General features: G+C 36.4%; 4 protein-coding genes across 12 annotated transcripts; 2 read left to right on the top strand and 2 right to left on the bottom strand.

The window, feature by feature from the left end:
* Nucleotides 1–1,138: 1,138 nt before the first annotated feature.
* On the top strand, nt 1,139–7,946 carry Gat-a (GABA neurotransmitter transporter-1A). Of its 6 annotated transcripts, none has more exons than XM_033470262.2 (10): nt 2,301–2,452; nt 3,296–3,386; nt 3,867–4,119; nt 4,208–4,508; nt 4,616–4,808; nt 4,875–5,142; nt 5,271–5,645; nt 5,725–6,027; nt 6,190–6,357; nt 6,450–7,946. In XM_033470262.2, the coding sequence occupies exons 3-10, from the start codon at nt 3,979–3,981 to the stop codon at nt 6,537–6,539; spliced, it is 1,839 nt and encodes a 612-aa protein (XP_033326153.2). In that variant the 5' UTR covers nt 2,301–2,452; nt 3,296–3,386; nt 3,867–3,978; the 3' UTR covers nt 6,540–7,946. The 6 variants fall into 6 exon arrangements, with proteins under 6 accessions (XP_033326154.2, XP_033326151.2, XP_033326153.2 ...); XM_033470261.2 differs by lacking the exon at nt 2,301–2,452 and adding an exon at nt 2,500–2,848; XM_033470263.2 differs by lacking the exons at nt 2,301–2,452; nt 3,296–3,386 and adding an exon at nt 1,139–1,936 and having other exon boundaries at nt 3,870–4,119.
* A 115-nt stretch (nt 7,947–8,061) lies between these two features.
* LOC117220379 (uncharacterized) lies at nt 8,062–10,310 on the top strand. Its single transcript, XM_033470266.2, has 2 exons — nt 8,062–8,523; nt 8,695–10,310. The coding sequence occupies exons 1-2, from the start codon at nt 8,422–8,424 to the stop codon at nt 9,406–9,408; spliced, it is 816 nt and encodes a 271-aa protein (XP_033326157.2). The 5' UTR covers nt 8,062–8,421; the 3' UTR covers nt 9,409–10,310.
* Nucleotides 10,311–10,500: 190 nt separating this feature from the next.
* Sms (spermine synthase) lies at nt 10,501–14,675 on the bottom strand. 3 transcript variants are annotated; one of them, XM_033470314.2, is made up of 8 exons: nt 14,518–14,675; nt 13,608–13,900; nt 13,095–13,206; nt 11,821–11,943; nt 11,568–11,722; nt 11,392–11,481; nt 11,126–11,317; nt 10,501–10,899 (listed from the first exon to the last, which is right to left on the bottom strand). In XM_033470314.2, exons 2-8 carry the CDS (start codon nt 13,887–13,889, stop codon nt 10,753–10,755), a joined length of 1,101 nt encoding a protein of 366 aa, XP_033326205.1. In that variant the 5' UTR covers nt 13,890–13,900; nt 14,518–14,675; the 3' UTR covers nt 10,501–10,752. The 3 variants fall into 3 exon arrangements, with proteins under 3 accessions (XP_033326205.1, XP_033326203.1, XP_033326204.1); XM_033470312.2 differs by lacking the exon at nt 13,095–13,206 and adding an exon at nt 12,696–12,807; XM_033470313.2 differs by lacking the exons at nt 13,095–13,206; nt 14,518–14,675 and adding exons at nt 12,696–12,807; nt 13,976–13,993.
* A 1,034-nt stretch (nt 14,676–15,709) lies between these two features.
* Atu (Another transcription unit) lies at nt 15,710–18,719 on the bottom strand. Of its 2 annotated transcripts, none has more exons than XM_033470235.2 (7): nt 18,486–18,719; nt 17,978–18,356; nt 17,802–17,914; nt 17,344–17,732; nt 16,387–16,977; nt 16,082–16,283; nt 15,710–15,994 (listed from the first exon to the last, which is right to left on the bottom strand). In XM_033470235.2, the coding sequence occupies exons 1-7, from the start codon at nt 18,526–18,528 to the stop codon at nt 15,825–15,827; spliced, it is 1,887 nt and encodes a 628-aa protein (XP_033326126.1). In that variant the 5' UTR covers nt 18,529–18,719; the 3' UTR covers nt 15,710–15,824. The 2 variants fall into 2 exon arrangements, with proteins under 2 accessions (XP_033326126.1, XP_076379796.1); XM_076523681.1 differs by having other exon boundaries at nt 17,978–18,362; nt 18,486–18,718.
* Nucleotides 18,720–21,648: the final 2,929 nt, after the last annotated feature.

The following is a 21,648-nucleotide window of genomic DNA, read 5'->3' as shown; positions in this document are numbered from 1 at the left end:
ATTAAACTTTCATGAATGAAAATTAGCGATCAACTTCGCAATCTGTATCTTACGTTGAAGTACAAAAACGGCTGCTTACAATGTACAAACCACTTTGACCATAGAAATCGATTCACATTCGAACAGATCATATATGTTACTAATAAATTTAAATTAAAGTTAAAGCGAACATCGACCTCATCTACCATTGTAGATCTAAATGATTAACTGTTTTTTTTTTAATATATCATTCATTCGGAACGATGTTTTTACAGACGAATGAGAGAAACTATTTTGTATTTTATTAACTTTCGCCTATTCAAGCGATCATTGCATTATAAATCAGTCATTATATGCAATATAAATTCTTTTGATTACTTATGCGCGTGTTTATATAGATTCTCTTGTTTATATGCTTCTTCGCAAAGAGCTTTATTGCGTACAATATTATTGCACGAGTTGCAGGGTTTAGCCAGTTAAGAGTAACACAAGAGTGTCCATTATTGATATCTAAATAAATTGGACCATTTTACTTTATCTTAAAGGTTCGTAATTTAGAATAACAAATAGAGTCTGCATTATGGTAATCGTCATGTGTTCTCATTAAATACGTATTCATATGATGTCTTGTAATCGGTACAAAAAATCATTTGGTACTGGTAATTATTTTGGTCTGGTAATTTGGTACAGAAAGGTTGCAAAAGTCAGCAGCACATCTCAAATAATACCATTGTACACCATCTCGCACGACAGCGATGCAAGATTTTCGCTAGGAACGGACTTTACAAAAACGTTGCCTTTGTCTCTGATTGTCCAGTAATCAACGTCCTCTCGACTACCAGCACTTTCGCATGAAACGGGCGATTTGCTGAAGGCTCTCGAGGCACGAAAGCAGTTATCGGGTTGTGCAAGATCCAGCGATGCCCGCGCGCAACCGTGTAAAAAGAAAAACATGTATGGCCGCGCATGTATCGGAACATTGACAATAAAGAGCACAGCAGCCAGGATAGCCGTCAACTTGATGATGATATACTGCTGCGATCTTGGTGACCCTCTTCCTCCTTGTTTTCCTCGTCCCCTCTTGCTCGACGGAGCGGGCGCGCGCGCGCGCGCGCGTGTTCGCGCGATCGTATTCGCGCGAGCGCTCGGCCCGGCTGCGAGTGACCGCGCGCGGAATAAACGCGTGACACCGATGTAAACGGCAAGGGTGGACCGGGGGCAAAAAAGGAAAAGGGGGATCCCCCGATTTCGTACCCCCGATATTTCAGCTAGTTCGCCGTCGAAAGCGAACTCCCGATTCCAGTTCTGAGCGGGCCGGCTGAGCACTCGCATCGCCATTCGGAGACGCGTCCCGAAACAGGCATCGAAAGTTGACAGAAAACATCGGGAACAGGAAACGAGCATCCACCGAGGCGAGAGACGAAAGACGTTCCTCGTAGCCGGAACCGTTTTTCACGCAGGGGCGAAACGCAAAAGCGTGGATTCCTTTTCGGGGGAGAACGTGATCGATGATCGTATCGCGGCTAACTCCGCCAGGATCAAGAGAGGTCAGTTCTTGATCGATTCCTGTCGCTGGATTCCACGAGTCCGGAGTGTATTTCACGCCGAGAGGACGAGCTTCGCTCCCAGAAATGCCGCCCGTTTGAACTCTAATCGAGCTGTTGCGCGAAGGATCAAGAGTGCGCCAGTGACAGTGCGTAGAATTCTCGCCGGGAAAAGTTCCGAATTCGTCGTTTCTCTCGTGCGGCTATTTATCCCGCCCATAAGTTTCCTGTCCGCATCGGCAAGGATCGTCTTGCCGCCGGGGTAACTCGCGAGAAACCAGCGAAACAGCGAGAGGAAGAAGAAGGAAGAAGGAGGAGAAGAAGAGGAGAAAGAAAAGAAGAGATCGTGATATACCGGGAACCTCTGCTACCCGAAAGACAGTGTCCTCAGATCGAAGATTGTTTCGAAACAGGTTCGTATGCGATTCAAATTCCGCCGTACGGAAACGTAGATAATACCGTAACACGTGCGGCAACATTGTTGATTCCTCGAGGGTCACGATTGGTCGAGGATTGTTCGGCGCGCGATCGGAATGCCCACCGTTCCGTGCGAAAATTTCGGGGGCTGTAATTAGAGCCTGCGGAGGAATTCAAGATCGCAACGATGTCGGTTACGCGGAACAACGCGTTCTCGGTTAATTAGAATATAGCTGTTTTTTATGAGCGTGGAAGAGGAAGAGGGAGCCGAGCAATAGATCGGTCGCGAAGGGGCCGGGGAAGGATGGAGCTTTGGGGGAACGGGCTCGGGATATTCATCATAGGGTTCCCCAGCCGGACATTCGTATTTAACCGTGTTGCATCGATGCTACTTTTGCGCCTTAATTCTTTCTTATTGGTCCAAACGTGTATGCCGGTCCTCGCGCTGTCTTCTGGTCTCCTGTCGCAGAACCGGAAGCGCTGCTGCTCGCCATTGTTCCGAGCGGGATTTCGTGAGCGTATACGAAATTGAACTTTATATCACTTTATCCGATCGTTTGTCCGTATATTCGACAGCTCTCATTTCATCCATTGTTCGTAGTTGCACCGATCGTAAAAGATCAGTTACAATAACAATATTTGATGTTAAAGAGTTCAGGAAGTATTTTTTAGAACTGCGAGGTGTATTCGAATTGAAGGGAGATGTTGAACCGACAGATGAAATGGTGCGCAATAATTTTGGTGTTGCTCGTGTTACACATTGGCGCATTGTTCTTATTTAATTTATTAAATGGAAGTAAGAGATAATTTTTAGGGTTCGCGAAAGAAACAGATTAACGGGATAAGGGGTGCAACTATTTGAACCTTGTACGACCGACACAGATCCTTGAAATCTTCTGAATAGAAAGGTTATTTACAGATTTATTTTTCGTTGAAAACGTTTTCATTTGTCGATGGATTAGGATTTTAAAGTATAATTTAAAGCCGTATCTTTTACTTTATTTCCATCGACGAACCAAATGCTATAATACTATTAGACCACAGACAATTTTGTTGTTGTTGAATTTGACTTTACATAATTTACATTCGTGGTTGTAAGAAAACAAAGCACAAGGCATTTTTATTGTCGCTTCTATCCTTCGTGAAAAGAGAATATTATTCCTCAGGGGAAGGGGTTGCACACAGATGGGAACTTATTTTTTACTATTAAATCTTTTTTTTTTTGCTTATTCGGTTGTTCCGAAATTAAAATTTGCTTGTCACTTTCATATCACAATAACGAATCAATGATGTTACGTAAAAATCGACGGACTATGCGTTGACATAAGAAATAATTATAGGAATTGATTTATTAGGCAACGTGAATCTTTTCTTCTCGTGTCAGAGACAGCATGATAAATTCTTCGTCCTGATTTCAAGTCGTCTGGTATTCTTCAATATTTAAGGGTAATAATCTTCCGCAGATTTTCCACGTGATGAAACGCGAGTTACATCCGGCATCGGAACAAGAACTCGGTCGAATCGTTTATCAAAAATTGCATCCTTCGCAAGAACCTTGAGAGAATCACGAACAGCACTTCGTAAAAATTTTCAAAATACTAGAAGCAAGTTTTATTTGATCTTTTGCAGCTGAATTAAAGTTATCGAACGATAAATCAATCTTTAAAATTTTTTAATGAAAAGAACGATTTTGCCATTAACATTGGTTATAGTATCGTCTCGTATATATCAGGTTACTTTAGTGTGGTAAATGTTAAGTTTTACAGTAGAATATTGAAAAAGTTGAAGAATCAACGTTTAAAGGGATCTTAAAAAGGGTGTATTATTCATCGCCTATTTAGAAATGTTAGATGTTTTTGAATGTAAGATCTAAAAAAAAAAACGTGAAAGGTGCAGTATATGGATGACCTGTGTTATTGTCGACAGAAGCTCTGTTATGTATTCGCGGTAGTTGCGCGAGGTGTGGAGGAACACGCGAGAAAGGAAACCGGAAGCGACGGAACTACTTCAAGGCCAGGTGACGGAGACCTAATACAAAATGACGGAGGCATCGAGAGAACCGGAACTCGGGGATCCCGAAAACCCTGACAAAACCGCGTTAAATCTGACGTCCAGCAAACAGAAGCCACTACCAGAACGTGGTACATGGAGCACCAAATTAGATTTTATTTTGAGCGTGGTAATGTTTCAAATATCATCGCTATCTTCTTACCATCGTGTCTCAATGACATTCGGGTCAACGATTAATTGACTTCTGTGTCCTAAAGGTTGGCTTGGCGATTGGTTTGGGAAACGTTTGGAGATTTCCGTATCTCTGTTACAAAAATGGCGGCGGCGCTTTTTTAATACCATACTTCTTGACGCTGGTGCTCGCCGGGATCCCGATGTTCTTCATGGAGCTAGCCCTTGGTCAAATGCTTACCGTCGGTGGCCTCGGTGTTTTCAAGATAGCGCCGCTTTTCAAAGGCATCGGTTATGCCGCCGCTGTCATGTCCTGCTGGATGAACGTCTATTACATTGTCATCCTTGCTTGGGCAATCTTCTACTTCTTCATGTCTATGCGAAGCGGTACGTTCCGTTGTTCAACTGGTATTCGTACGAAACAAAAAGTAACACGCGGTAGCAATCATGTTCAAAAATATTCTCGCATGCGATAACTTGGAAAATTGAAACAGAGCTGGCCTGGGGAAGCTGCAACAATTCCTGGAACACGAAGTACTGTGTGAATCCTTACGACAGGGACTCGTTGCCATGCTGGGGCAAAGCGACCAGGCATCATAAGGCCGTCAGCATTGTCCAGATATGTACTGTGAACGGCGTTAACATGACGGTCGCGGACCTCACCGACCCTGTGAAAGAGTTTTGGGAGTGAGTGCCCGATCTTATTCGACGAACGAAATCGAGAGATGATTTTGCACGCGCGTCTCTTTTCAGGCGACGGGCGCTCCAGATCAGCGATGGTATAGAGCATGTAGGGAATATCCGTTGGGAACTGGCTGGTACCCTACTTTTGGTCTGGATCCTCTGTTACTTCTGCATTTGGAAGGGTGTAAAGTGGACCGGAAAAGTCGTTTACTTCACCTCACTTTTCCCGTACGTCTTGTTAACGATCCTTCTGATTCGCGGGATCACCCTGCCTGGTGCCATGGAGGGCATTCGATTCTACATTAGTCCGAATCTCTCGAAATTAAGAGAGTCGGAGGTAAATGCGCAAGAGATTTATAGAAAATCAGCAAACTCGTTAAGAACCGTTTGCAATCGAACGTTTGTTTGTAATCGAACGTTTGTTTGTAATCGAACGTGTCTGTAAATATCTGTTGTATTTTCTAGGTCTGGATAGACGCGGTCACCCAAATCTTCTTCTCCTATGGCCTAGGCTTGGGCACGTTGGTGGCTCTTGGTAGTTACAATAAGTTCACGAATAACGTCTACAAGGACGCTTTGATAGTGTGTTCGGTGAATTCGTCAACCAGCATGTTCGCCGGTTTCGTGATATTCTCTGTAGTGGGCTTCATGGCCCACGAGCAGCAGAAACCGGTTGCAGAAGTAGCCGCTTCCGGTCCGGGATTGGCCTTCTTGGCTTATCCTTCCGCGGTTCTTCAGCTCCCGGGAGCGCCATTATGGTCTTGCTTGTTCTTCTTCATGCTTCTACTTATTGGCTTGGATTCGCAGTTTTGCACCATGGAAGGATTCGTTACTGCCATGGTGAGCTATACATTTAGCATGGGCTTCTTTTGTTGTGAATGAATGCTTGTACTGATTTTTGTGAATTCGTTGATTCAAGGTTGATGAGTGGCCACAGTTGCTTCGACGACGCAAGGAAATTTTCATAGCGATCGTATGCGTGCTGTCTTACATTATAGGACTCTCCTGTATATCCCAAGGTGGCATGTACGTCTTCCAGATCCTCGACTCGTACGCCGTTTCCGGATTTTGTCTTCTATTCTTAATCTTCTTCGAGTGTATCTCGATAAGTTGGGCATTCGGCGTCGATCGATTTTATGACGCTATCAGAGACATGATTGGATATTATCCCCTGATGTGGTGGAAACTTTGTTGGACGTTCACCACTCCCTTGATTTGTGTAGTAAGTTAATAACCAAATTTTCGCACTAATATTTTCAGGCGTAACATTTCTAAACAATCTACAAAAGACAATGTTCCGAGTATTTTAATCATAGTAATATGTGCTCGTACTTTTTCCTTGTGAGATTTAATGGAACTTTCAATATTAAACTTTGTCATCCAGGGAGTCTTCATCTTTAATTTGGTACAATGGACACCTGTGAAGTATTTAGATTATGAATATCCGTGGTGGTCCCATGTCCTCGGCTGGATGACGGCCTTATCATCCATGCTGTGCATACCTGGTTATATGCTCTATGCCTGGAAGACAACGCCAGGAGACGTCTTAACGGTAAATTACGAATCATACAGCGTCGTTCCACCTTTCGATCAATGTTCGAACTGACAACTGATAACTGATATCACTGTTTTATTTCCTTCAAGAAATTCAAGCTGCTGGTACGAATAGAAGATGACGTAGCAAGTCTGCGAATGAAAATGGGCCAACCGTCGCTCGAATTGACACCCCTTTAACTGCCGCCGACCTTCCTCAACACCGAAAGGAATCAATCGTTTTGATTTTTACTATTTCTCCCTGACTATCATTAATTTAACGGGTTAACCAACGTAACAGTGTCATTTTTATGCTATCACTTCCCGTGTAATTCCTCGTAGGAGCGTCGTTTTTCGTCGACGCAAGGTGTGGACGTTCTTATGTTCCGCGATTCGAGCAATAACCGTATTATTCGAATGGGATATTGTTCTTTACCCTTTTTTGTATCATTGCTAATTGACTAGGTAACTGTTAGATTGTGGTTCGCAGGATAGGGTGTTCTCGTTAAAAGAAGAAAAAAATCTACGAAACGACTAAAGTGTTCAGAAATCGCATCTAGTATATTAACGTAAGTGTATCGTTAGTTGTATTTATATAAGTACAAGAAATCCTCGGTATACGCGAATAGTTCGCAAACAGTTGTAATTATTATTATTATTATTATTATTATTATTATTATTTATTATCAGACTGCGGTCATTTTGTCCAGGAACAGGCTTTCATGAACTAGTTTACTGATTTAGATTTCAAGTAACACGAAAACTCTTTTGAATTTTATATATATTTGTTTACTTAGCTCCACTTTAAACAGCCACGCGTGCTGTAATTGCATAAAATCCGCAGTCTAAATATCATTATCAATGTCTTTATTAAAAGATCATGAAATCTCGAAGCTATTCGCGTAAGCCTGGTCACATGTAGCTACTAACTTATTTTAGTGGTATCGGGCATGTACGATAAAAGAAACTAACTGCACATTTTGAATTTTAGTTACAAAACATACGTATTTGTGCTGCCATAATTATCACTAGGCTGCGGATGTTTATGAGAAAGGAAATTTTCGTTCATCGATTTTTGAAGGCGAGCGATTTGATCCTCCGCTCCTTTGGAAGCAAAAATAATTATTTGCAAAATTAGCAAAACACATTTTTTAATTTTATTATTGCGCTTTGTATATGCAAATATGTTATAAACGCATAAAATTCGTAGTCTTATTTGTTACATTTGATCGTCGAATTGAACGTTGAGCTGCGATGCTTTCTTCGTCTCACCTATAAAAAAATATGAAAATCGATGTCACGTCTTACACACAATTGTCCGAAGATGTTCGTGCAAATGTGCAAATCGTAGACTTGTGTAGAATCGATATGGTAGTAGATATCCATTATACTGTTAATAAGAAGTCATTATCGACCCGTATTAGATTAGTCGATAAATATTTAAAATGTTTTTCGGACGAAACTCAACTGTATATTTAATTAAAAATTACTATTATTAGCCGCCTGAATAGTAGCTATTAAAGTTACACACATCGAAAAAGGAAAATAGAAGAGAAGAATCTGTACGACGAAATTTTTTTTGGTAAATAAAGATTATCATTAAAAATCTTTTTGAAGTTTTAAGTATAACATGTGGGACACACACAATACAGAAAAATAATATAAACGTTGTGTGAAAATTTTCTTTTATTATTTATTTTTAACAAGTATAAAAAGTACAAAAGGTATATGATACAAGTAAAAACATATTGTTACAAAAAAACCTTTCATTATTTGCTTGCTTGTAAATATCTGATACTTCATTGATTAAATTTATATTAAGTGAAATTTAACATTTCGAATAACGATTTTAAATTTCGTGAACTTCAAGATGGCAGTGCTGTTAATCTAACGGGTGAATGATAATTAGAACCTGAATAGCTTTTGTATCAGGTTTTAGACTTACATTCACGTCAAATTGCTTTCCACGTGAGTTTGACAAATAACTAATAAGCTTCGAAGAATATTGATTCTTCCATTTTATCGTCAACAGAAGTTTATGATAAAAGGAATTACACCCCAGTGAACACGTTAAATTAATAACATGATAGAGAAAAATGAAGATAATACCGACACCGATAGCAATCTTGACAGAAGAAAACTAATATCCGACAAGAAAACATTTTTGGAGAAACACTTTCTTGAGGTACCTTTCGTCTGTATCAGATGATTTTTTAAATAACATTTTAGGAAGTAATAAGTACTTTAAGGTTAAGTTTTAATTCTTTACAATCAATTTTTAATTTTGGAAACACTATTGGCAAGACATGAATTTTCTTGAAGTATTTTGTAAACAATTTGTTGTTATAATTTTAAGGTTCAAAAGGAAATCAAAGTTTCCTTCGCACAATTGGCACAGACATTATATGCTAGAGAGAAACAACTGTTACGGCAGTCAGAAGCACTTTATAGACAACAAATATCTTTGACATTATCAAATCCTGAAATTCTTCCTCCGTCTATAACAATATTAGATGATAGGAACACCCTTGAAGAACAAATTAAACAATTTGGAAGAATAGAACTGACAGGTTCTAACACGACAGTAATTACTGACTTAGAACCATATAAGATTCAGGAATATCAAGATATTAATAAAGATCATGTCAGCTTCGACAAATCTGTTAAAGGTTCAGAGGATGTTTCTCCTAATGGTGATATGGAAGAGTTATCTACAGTAGAAGACAGAAAGGTGAAAAATATCACCAATGGTTTAAAAACATTTAGCATAGAGTACCTAACAGAAAATACCAGTAAGATTTCTAATTTTCAAGACAAACAATCTGAAGAAAATTTGAACCGATCTCCAAAAATAAATCCAGACTTCAAAAACAATGATTTTAATTTCGAAAATGCCATTACTGAGCAACAGAATGATGGCACAATTCTCAGGAATTCTGGAAGAAATATTATGGAAGAGCAGCAAAATTCTCATGAACTGCCAAAGCAAGTTCAACAATGGTTAGATCAGATAGTTCTGGAAACAGAAACAGAGCCAACTATACATGAAGTAAAAAAACACTTAAAATAACAATGATATGTCTGCAAAAAGTTTTAACTGGAAACGTAAAATTGATATTTGATTAAGTGAACCATCATCCCACTATATTTTCTCTAATACATTTATTCCTACTTTTCTTGCAGACAACTAATTAAATTATTTTAATTAAATAACTTATGATCTTACCTCCTTTACATATGTGACTGTATTTATTTATTTGTTTGTTAAGCCAACATTGATTAATTATAACGTATCCATATTAGTCAGGATCAATATTATTTTCCATTACCAGTAAGTTTATAATAGTATTAATATTTGCAAAATTTAATTATAAAAACATTTTGAACTGTTAGCTGTGAATTTAATATCCATGATATAAGAATTATTATTTATTGATGTTAATATGCACAAACAGTAATATTAAAATAATGTAAGACATATTAAGTATACCATAATATTGTGTACAGTACGATATTTTTTAATCCATTAATCAAAAATATAATGTTAAATGACATTAATATTAGTTTTATAATTAATATGGTTATCTTATAACGTATTCCTTTTACTTACCACTAATTAATATATTCTTAGCTTTTTATTCCTTTTTCTGACATAGGTGTTCATTAAAAATAAACAATTTTTTACAGGTTTCAAATAACAGACAAAACAGTAAAGCAAACATCTTATTTGTATGTTAGTTTGTTAATTCCATAAATATTCCTTAACCCCTTATTGCCTGACAGTTTTTGTTATTGGAAATATATATACATCGATATGTATATATATTTGTGTTTCTATTTATTTATATACATAAGTTTTAATATTAATTATTATTCATTAAATAATTATATTTAATATTAACGTCCTTATAATTAAATGGTTATTATGAAATGTACTTGTGTTCCATATCCAATAAAAATTGCGTGCATCTATGTTTAGCCATTTATATCTGATATGGTTTATTTTATATTTTACAAAGTTAATAAATAAATTAAATCATTAAAGGGTTAATTATTGGTATATATTTGTACAGCAATAAAGGTTTTGAATTACTTTCTTTGGAGTTACTTGTGTTAAATTATTGGGTGATTTACTTTGATTATTGACAGTTATTCGAAAAAATAATTGAGCACCTTTGTATAGTTTATTAGTTACTAAACAATTAAATAAGGTCAGATAACCACCACCTACTTTATGTACAGACGCCAGTGTGGTAGAGTCAATTGGGATTTTATGTCCAGCATTGGGATCTTTTTTTCCAGAGACCAATTCGGTAGCAAAACATCCGCAATTAAGGTTGAATATGGGTCATAAGGGAGGAAATGGGTTGTGAGCATGCCTCTCCAGGAACCTCGGGGTTACAAAATTAATCCATCATTCAAACGATACTTGATAAAAAACCCACTCCTCGAAGAAAGAAGGTATAAAAGCTCTGTCTTTAGTAAAGGTTACTGGTACACAGAGCTGTGAGAGGACTTGCTCGAACATTTCTAGTGCTTCTGGACAAGATACTCCATTAGCCTTTAAGACAAAATATAAGTTATTTTTATACATATAATTCTGAAGTTTTAAGTAATATTAAATTGATACAACCAAGTTTCTACGTGTATAATAAGCAATTACGAATGTGTAATTGAAGATTTAAAGAGTTAGTAATTTGTGTATGATAGAATACCTTGGAATGATTTTTGTTATTATCATTGAAAGGAATTGTACTAACGAGGAAACTAAATTTTAATGTACTTACATGGGTCATATATTTCCCAGTCCGCTTTAGGACTTTCATTGAATAATTTAGAACAAGTCTGATAAAATCCCATGCATCACCATCTGGTAAAGTACTGAATGGTATATCTGTAAGATCTCCAAAAACATAATCGAATTGTCGGCCTTGCTCAATCATGTGCGCTAAGGCTTTTGCACAATCTCCAACAATAATCTAAAAAATTTTTATTGCACATAAATATTTCTTTAACTTTTGTCTAAAAATATCAGTTAGATAGTGAAATTTACCTCATAGTTTTCTCCCTTTCTTTTATCTAGACAGTCTCCACATATGCTTCTCATATGTTGACTGCAGGCTTTTATGACAACATCATCAATCTGAAGATAGAAAATCATTGATAGAATAATTTTATAATACTATGTTAAAGAATTTTACTATATCTTAAAAATTCAAGTAAACGTACTTCCAGCATTGTAACAAATTTTGGTTTCTCCTTAAGTAGTTCCCACAATAATCCTCCATCTCCTCCTCCTAAAATAACTATTTCTTTTCCTGCATAATCCTCTTTTCCACGCTGCATTAAAGTTTCAGTATAAATAAGATCTGCTTCAGAAATATCTGAAAATACATAATATATTATTACAAAATTTATAATACTGATTTAATTCGGATCTTAAAATTTCATTTCAGAAATTTTTAATTTTCATATTTCTTACTTTGTAATTCGTCGAGGACCAACAGATTTCCTAGTGATTTCGAGTGAACAATTTGCACTTTTTGATATGGTGAACGTGCTTCAAAGACCAACTTGTCTATGTCATATTCAAGTAGTCTGTCATCTTAAAAGAAAAAACAATTGTTCAATAAAAAGATTTTGTTGTACAAATTAAATATTGCATAAGAAAGCATTTAATAGATGCATGCAATGCAAAGCGCAAATATGTTAAAAGAATAATTTTTTCTTATATACACTAAAGTGACCAGCAATCAAAATATCAAGGATTTGGGTCTTTCAGGTGGATAGTACTAATCTATCTCATTATTTATAGTAATTATTATATATTTCTAATGTAGTATAAAAATTAGAGGAACATGTAACTTCATTCAGTGGATAAATACAGCTGTAAAGTGGAAGGTTAGTACTAAAATTTACAATTCTTAAGATTATTCAATACTCTGGAGTATGTTTGTCTTATATCTCTTTCTGTATTTGTTGCTTTCTTAGAAAACCATTTATATAGATACTGCAATAAAATTGGTGCAGTAAATATAAATTATTGAAATGGTTTCCTTTAATGGGGAAGGAAGTAAAAATGATATTATAATTTAAAGAAGGGGCATAAATAGTATTACTAACCGACATACAATTCTAATAAAATATATTGTTTTAAGGAATTAAAGTAAAACTATTATCATTTTCATCACGTAGAAAATAATTAAAAGAATGTTTACAGTTCAACGAAATAAGCCATATATAATCGAAGAAATTATTCCAAAATAATTATTTTTGACGACGCACGATATAGTTTATAATTATGCGGACACATAACTCCGCTCGTTCCGTAAACAGAATAATAAATAAAAAACTCACCGGCGGTAGGAAAGTATCTCTCAAAAGGTCCACCGCGTTTAATTGGTGTAAGCATGTGCGAACGCGTAGAGGCTGCTGCCGCCTGCAACGCCGTCTCCAATTCTTTGGTCAACTAAAGGTGGCCGCGATAAGCGAACCGATGAATAAAAAAAAAAACAGAAACTATCTTGTTAAACCAATCGTAACAACTCTTCTTTTACATATGCGTCATAAGGGTCATTTCAAATCCCTTGGCGGAAGAACCAAAAAAGAAATATCGGGGAAAAATACCGCGCAGACGGGATACAAATTAATCAATTGGAGCTGTTGGCGTTTTAGAGTGCAACGAAAACGATTCGCACATTCATAAGGTGCTATAGATAACTAAGTATGGGAACTAATTGGGGAAGCGGTTTCTACCTGATAGTGTCAGATAGAGGTCATATATGGTTCCTCGTCTTACTGGTGGCAGGCACTTACTGCGTTGGCTATTCAGAGCCATCGCAACGTCCGCTTCCAGGTATTGCCACTGCTACAAGGTCCTCTTTGTTACACGTGTTTCTTCCGCATATAGTAAAATTTCTACTTATTTCTATTGGCACTCATCAAACGATGACGATCTTTTACAACTATTTAACTTTGTGACTTTACTCTCTTATTCCAAAGACTGACGAATGAAAATCTCAAATGTTTTCAAGCAATGCTCGTTATATGGATAAGTTTAAATGCTTGGAAGCATGTTGCAAATGGCCATTCTCATAACTTCTTAACGAATTAATATGTAACAAAATATACCTTGTACTGACCCCATATTTGAGAGATACCAAAGCCGATTTCATATCTAATACCCATGAGAGGCAATAAATGTTATGAAGTTTGCAACTAGGTATTGCAAAATAAAACGATTATGGTAATTAATATAAGCAACTATACCTCAAAGTTTAAGAGTGCATCTTCATCGTCTTTTTTATAATACTCAATGTTAACAGTGATCAAGCCTTCGGTATATCCTCGAACAGTGATTAGACTACCTCTAGGACCCTCATAAAGGACTAAGAGATTTCCATCAAGATTTGGTTCAGTTAATGGCTTAAGTCCATCAAAATGCTCTTTGAGAACATTAGCAATGGCTACTTTCAAATTGGAACGCTTCTCTATGTCTGCTATTACATTTGATGGCACTGTGAAATCCAAGAGTACAGTATGGGCAACCATTGTGTATGAACCTGAAATAATTAATATCAATTATTAGTATAAAAAATTAATTACGACACATTAAAAATAGAAAATTTAATATATACAAAATATGATGTATGCTTAATAAAACTGCTAAACAATTTTAAATTTAAGCTGTGTTATACAGAAAGATTTGTGTTTAAATATTTCCTAGAAGTAACGCAAACTAAGGTTATGTTGTACTATCGTAAGAAAAGACAGGTTAAATTGACTTAATAGCTCTATGGCAATAAAACTGTTAATCGCACAATTAACTACATTAATAAATATTCATGTTTTCTGGCAATAAACAATTTTTTAATACAAGAAAAATATTGTAAATGATATTTCTCCTCTGTAAATATTTGATATAAATTTATATTTAATATAAACCATTAAAAAACTAAGATTTTAATATAGACACATAGAAAATAATAGCGAAGTTTAGGTATAGAGAAATGATATAAAATAAGTTTGATTAAAATTTATTGTGTTATCAAAATTAAAGAATGATGTTTATTAAATAAAATTTGCTTTGTATTATAGTATCGTAAACATTTATGAATTTTGATAACATAAATTAATCTAAATGATTACAACTACTAATGAAAGCAGCAATTAAACTCACAGATTAGATCGTTGCAATTTTCAATTATGAGAAGATTGGTTCGTTATCGTTATATAAAAATCTTTCTGTGACACAGAACAGTGTGTGCAAATGTGTGTACGCATCAGTGCTGCCAATCACTGGCAATCAAAGATTTCCAGATCATACAAGATTTATATTAGAGATAGCGCAATTAATCACTAACCGTAATTTATCACTGTGATCACAGAATACTACTGAATTTACTACATGTGATTATATTTGTGATTTATATCATATGCTTCATTTGATCTTGAATTTTGATTGAATAAAATATTTGTTATAAAATGGTTCAATATATAGTTTATACGAAAATCCGCATGTAATAAAATACTTTTAAATTAAAAATGAAAGGTAACTGAATTTTGCTCTTCTCTCTCTCTCATCCTATACCATTCCAACTTGTTAAGAAATAAAATTAATTCTTCGTCTTTATTTCATAATAATAATGTAATAGATATTCATTTAAATAGTGTATAAAAGTATAAATGATTTCTTTTATACATATATAATGCATGCATATATACACATGCTATTTAAATCAGTAAAAAGAAGAAATTTTAAAACCATGATTTTCCTATAATGCTTCTATATGTTTCTTTATTACACATTCCACATTTATAAGATTTGCCGTCTTTTGCAATTATTTATAGAATGATGTTCATATCTTCATTAATTAGTTGGTTCGCATAAAATGTAAGTCCAGACGTGTATTGTGTTATAATGTTGCCTCCGAAACTGGGAGTCCCGAGTAGAGCTCTGATTGGATGTCTACTCCCACACCTATTGCATGGTATAAGTTTGGAAAATGAATGGAAGCGCTGCTGAAGAATATAATTTAAATCGCAGAGGATTTCTAATGAAAAATAGATAATCGGGAGAAAAACTGCATGTTGTGATTTGTTAATGGTAGAAGTATTTAGTTGTTGAAGTTCATAATAAAAATATTATAGAAATTATTTTCTTGTTTTGTCGTTTAGAAGTTCACATTTTTTGCTTAAAATAGTTTCGTTATTTTAAATTACTTTTAAGTTGAATTATTGAAGAGAAATCTGGGAGATCAACGGAGTTTTCGAAGCTGCATATTTTGAGCAGAGCAGCTTTGCGCTCCACTAGCGCCTACCTACTTCTAAGAAACCGCTAAATTTGCAACAATACAAAGCGTCAAAAATGATTTGAGGAAAATTATGAAGACTTTATAAAATACTAGTAAACACAATTGTCACTTAATAAGTCGTAAATTAATTTATAGTACAAAAACATTTTAATCTTAATGAAAATCTACTATTTTAATCACTGGCATTATCGCCTTGATTGTCATCTTCTCTTCCGCTGTCCGAGCCACTTCCGGAATTCGACTCCTCATCTGAATCTTTAAGAACTTTTCCTTTAATGTTTTTCTTCGGTCTAAGAGCTTCGAAATCTGAACCCTCTTCATCGGATGAATATATATTTGATGCTGACAATATAAAAGAATAATTATTATTCTTCATTTTTTCAGATTAAGTATTTTTATAAATAATGTTTGTGTCCCATTGTAATGTACCTTTTACAGGAGCATTCATTCCCTTCTTATATTTATTCTTAATTGCTGCCAAAGAAATGGCTCCTTCGTCATCTGAACCATCGTCATGATAGGTATCACCACCATAACCACCAACAGATCTTGCAGTACTTCTACTACCTGTAGTACTTTTTTTGGTCTTGCTTTGAACTCTCATTGCTATACGTAATTTCTCTTCTTCTTTCTACAAATTATTATTAACAGTTTTTCATACAATAGTATCACTACATGACAATACTGATTTGAATATTTTAAAGATATATTTGAGTTAATTAAATTAAACTTACTTTAATCATTTCATATCTATTCTGATCTGGATTAGTTCCTACTTGTGACAATACTTTTATACCAGAAGTCTTTTGCGATCTATCGGCAAGAGACATTGTCATTTTTCTATGAGTGAAAGATTCTGTAGAATGCGGTCGGAATGTCAATTTAGTTCTAAAAACTGCTTGACCTTGAAGACCAGTTCCTTGACGGATATACAGGTGATTGTGATCACCCTGAAGTGGTTGCTTGTACACATCAAAAATTTCGGAACCAAGATGCAAAGACATGCTACCATCAGACCATTTTACAAACCTGGCATTGCTTTCTTTAATAACTTTACCACTTTCATCAAAGATCTCTTTCCACCTAAGAGTGTTTTCCACCTTCAACTTTAATCTAGCACGACCTTCTTCATCCAAAGTTTCCTCTTCATCAATCTCATCTTCATATGTTTCTGTATCAAATGGACGCGTTTCTACTGAAAGAAAGTTTGGAAGCTTTACAAAATGTATTTCACGACCTAAATCTGTTGTAATTTTTGGAATTTCCACATCAATTCTAGTTTCTGGAGGAGGTTCGGGTTCTTCTTCTTTTTCCTTATCTCCATCCTAAAAAAGTTACAGTATGATAATTGAAAATTAGTTCTTTTTTATACAAAATATATGTTAATACGTTCGTGGATGTGAATACTGTAGCATTCATTTTCATTGTGATGTAAAATAATATAAATGCTATAACATTCAAATTTATAAGCTACATTATTATGTATTTAATTTTATCGACGTATCTGCATCTGTATATAACTATTTAAATGTGATATCCTGAGCATTCTGACGAAATGTGACTAATATGTGATCAATAATCAAAATTTGGATACCACAATTAGTTTAAGAATAAATCATCTGCCTATTCTTGCAGCTCATTAAAATTTGTACTGCTCGCGAACGTATTAATGTATTATTTGTTATACATACATCCTCAATAACTCCTTGACTTGGACCTTCACCACCACTGTCAGATCTGTCACGACTTCTACTTCTGCTTCTGCTTCTACTCCTACTTCTACTTTTGCTTTTGCTTCTGCTTTTACTTCTACTTCTACTTCTACTTTTACGATGACTTTCTTCCCCCTTTTCCTCTTCCTTATCTTTCTCATCATCTGTACTAATGTCACTAGCATCTCCAAAAAGTGCATCTGCTGTTGGGGCTACGGTTCCTTTCTCAGCAGGTTCACTTTCTGAATCAGAATCTATTAATGGCTTTACTCTCTTGATAGCATCATCTTGTTCTGATGCAGAGTCACTGTTATCATCTTTTTGAGCTGGACTACCTTCCCCATCACTGTCATTTGATTTTGTACTCCCTATAATACAAGGAATGTAATATTTTAGTATACTATTTGAAATTAATCAAATTTTCTCTAGTCACAAACCTCTTGTTTTTAAGGATTTTTCTGATTCATTATCTTCTTTATTGTCTTCGGGGCTATCATGTTTATCAGAATCTACTGGTTTACTTCCTTCAGGACTCGGAGAATTCAAATTCCTGAAATTTTATATTGATAAGGAATAGTAACAGGTAAAATGAACAGAAAAATTGTTCACTAACTCTATGGATTTTGGACTTTCTGATCTCCTTTCTTGTGGAGAACCTGATCTTGATCTTTGCGAGTCACTGTTATTAGATACAACTGATTTTGGAGTACCACTTCTAGATCTCTGTGAACCAGATTTTTCACTTCTTACAGATCCAACACTCGAGTGCCTGGAATCTGACCTAGTTGGAGAGGGACTTTTGGAATTTTGTTTAGAATCAGCTTTTTCTTCTGCAGATTGACTACTTGATCTAGAAGACCTTCCACTAACATTCGATACCCCTGATCTTGCTTCATTCTCATCATCAGAATTTCTTTCATGACCAGAATTTGCTGCATTAGATGGTGAACCACTACGACTTGATCTAGAAGACCCTGATTGATTATCCGATTCTGAACCTTAAACATTTTTATCAATCAGCTTTGAGTGAATTTGAGAGTACAATATAGTATACTGCTTCAAAGGTTCTGTACTTGATAGAAAATAAATATATATTTGAAATAAAATTATTAATTTCTTACCAGAGTCACTTGAGTCACGTAAATATCCCCTTGTTGGAGACATTTTCTTTCTTCGTTCTCAAAAAGAAGTAATTTTTAAAATTGATTTGCCAAAACCATTCAGAATGCTTTATGAATTCAATAGGCATTACATACTATATGCAGTCATACCTCGTCACAGTAAAAAATTTTACTTCACTACACAGTAGTGCTTCACTATACTAAGCCCATGTGGGAGAAACCGACTTAGAATTATGAAGCAGGTAGAGAAACTGCTCCTCCTCTGATTGGTTGACGCTTCACACTAAATAGTGCTGCCCTCACAGTGAGGATCCAAGAGAGAGACAGAGAGAGAGAGAGAGAGAGAGAGAGAGAGAGAGAGAGAGAGAGAGAGAGAGAGAGAGAGAGAGCACACATCAGCAACCAAAGCGAAACAAGTCACACCGACGACCAATGTAGCTTGTCCCACTTTACGATACTTGCGATCTCACTCTATTCGCGTATCTGTTTGCCTGGTGCTCCATCTGAAACACTCGGCGTGAAATTCGACTTGTCCTTTTATTGAAATTTTTGAAAACGTTTGCGACGGAGCAACTCGACCGAGAAACAGATTGATTTTGAAGAATAATTCGAAACCAATAACCCCATTTTAGCTAGGATTTTCAGGTCCTTTATTTTCAGATTCTTTATTTTCAGGTTAATACTATTGTAAGCCAAAGATTATTGTGTATATTATTATGTATATGTATTGTTAATTGGTCACTGTACTCGCTGCAATAGTAATAGTAGTTCTTGTAATAGTAGTAGTAGTATTTGGACAGGCTTTGCCGCCCCAACGATCAGCGCAGATGGGCACATCCGCGACTTGCAATAGCGTTGCAAAATAATCTCGCGTTGTTTCGCTTCATTTTCAACAGAGATCAAAATTAGCGTAGCGAATAAAACCATCATGATTATCATTAGCATTGAAATTAATTATTCAAAGTATATCGTCGCGAATAAAATAATCCCGATTTCATTTGATTCGACATGCAAGAAGCGTCAAAGATAGCGTTGCGAATAAATACGATCGCGTTTCAAGTTAGAAGATTTCGAAGATCATTAAAGTCCACTCGCTTTTGCATTTCTGTTCATTGAATTAGCGTCGCGACGACATAATCGCGTTACAATAGTTTACCTTCCGACTTTTCAGGCGTCCATGCTGCAGCTGCAACGAAGGGCCTCGCCGTCCCAACAACAGCTCGGATGGGCATATCCGCGACTTGCCATAGCGTTGCGAATTGATCACGCGTTGCTATAATTAATTTTGAACAAAAATCGTAGCGTTGCGAATAAAATAGACACGATTTTTTATTATATTCGAATTATCAAGCACAATAGCTTCGAATATAGCATTGCGAAATTATCGCGTTTCAACTTTACAATTCTATCAGATATTTCAAAGTCTACAGACTCGTTGTTTCCAGAAAGTAAAATAAAATCTTTCGGATTTCTGTTCGTTGCATCAGCGTGGCGTCGAAATAATCGCGTTGCCAGTAGCTTCGTTCGACTTTTCAGGCGCCCATTCCGCGGCTCCAACAATGGACCGAGGTCCCAACGATCGGCTCGGTTGGGCACATCGCGATTTTTGCATCCTAGCATTGCGAAATAAATTATCGCGATTTGTCTTCGACAAGTTTTTGAGTTAGCGTTACGAGAATAATCACGTTGCAGTAGTTTCGTTCGACTTTCACAGAGCCCATGCCGCAGCTGCAACACTCCGCAGTGCAGACATTCGCGATTTTCCTTAGAGTTCCGAGACGAAATTAACAATGCGTTGTATTAACGCCGCGAGAAATTGACAAAGCACAGTGTTAGAGTTGCGAAAATTGCCAACGCGTTGTGTTAGAGTCGCAAAAATTGTCAACGCGTTGGTTAGAGTCGCGAAATAAATGCCGCACTGCGAGTAGCCGTTCCAAGGATCGCTGCATCATTTTTTTGTCACTTTCACTTTGATTTTTTCTCTGGCATACAATGCATTGGCTACAAAATTGCACTCTTGTGCTCTCGTCGATTTATATTTTAAGTCGGGTTTCGAAACAAGATTTCGTCCAAAAATTGTTGAAATTGGTATTCCTCCGATCAGAGGAACCCGAGGCGCTTGTTGGTTGTTAGGATTCTTAATTTCGTTTCCAATTATTTTCACAAAAATTGCACTCGTGTGCGGGTTAGCTTGACACTCCTGTGCTGGTCTTAGGTTTTCTATTAAATCCTGGTACCCTTTTTGTATTCTGACTAACTATTCTCAATCATTTTAGGTACATTACAGATATTATCATCGTGCTCTAACGGGTCTAGCTTCTAATAAAGATTTCTCTTAAGAATGACTATTATTTTGTTCTTTCAAAACTTCGTCTAAATTTCTCTTCTTCTCACCACAATATTTAATTGTTCACGAATTGTAGTCTCAGAATAAATTCAAATTTTCTTCTCCTTCCGAGAAATTATTTCAATTGAGAAACTTCTAGTCGTCATAAATATACAGAAAATGGTACGGGAAGGGGTTAAAATCGCTCAGGGGCCTCCGACTCACGGGAGCGCCCGTGTGAGGCACGGAGGGTAGCGTCCCCGAGTCACTAATTTCGCATATGTCTAGTAGTATTGCCTTAGCTTTACTTCTTCGCGTCTCGTTTTTGACTCCGCCATAGTAGAAAGCTGTGGTGGTTTTGCTTTCGCAAACTCTTACGGGTACGTCCGAACACATCTCGATGTTCGGCGAATGATCATGCGGCGTGTTGGTTAGAACGCGGACCCTCCTTCTAGGAAGGCTCCCGCCTGGTCGCTGTTTCGGCGTGTAAGACGTCCTAATTTTAATTAGGGCGTAGGGCGGGAAATGGTTACCCAGGTTTTCTTCCTCTCGCTTATCGCCGATCCAGTGGGTAATCTCCCTAATTTTATATTAGGGGGCAGAGCGAGAAATGGCTATATACCCAATGTGGGAGAGTCTCACTCACGCGCCGGACATCGAGATCTAGGTGGCTCCAGACTGGCGCGAGCATTGTGCGCATCGCGTCACCCTCGAGTCAGTACATTTTGCTCTGACTCGTTCTTGTTTCTAAATTCGGTAGAATCAGAGTCTTATGCTCTGATCCTCGTGGATCGGTGACTTCTTCTTTGATTCACTTTTTCCCCGCAATAGTTACTC

This window comes from Megalopta genalis, chromosome 7 (genome assembly GCF_051020955.1).
Source record: "Megalopta genalis isolate 19385.01 chromosome 7, iyMegGena1_principal, whole genome shotgun sequence".
Lineage (NCBI taxonomy): Eukaryota > Metazoa > Arthropoda > Insecta > Hymenoptera > Halictidae > Megalopta > Megalopta genalis.
The sequence above is the reverse complement of the archived record's forward strand: the minus strand, read 5'-3'. Positions and strand labels throughout refer to the sequence as shown.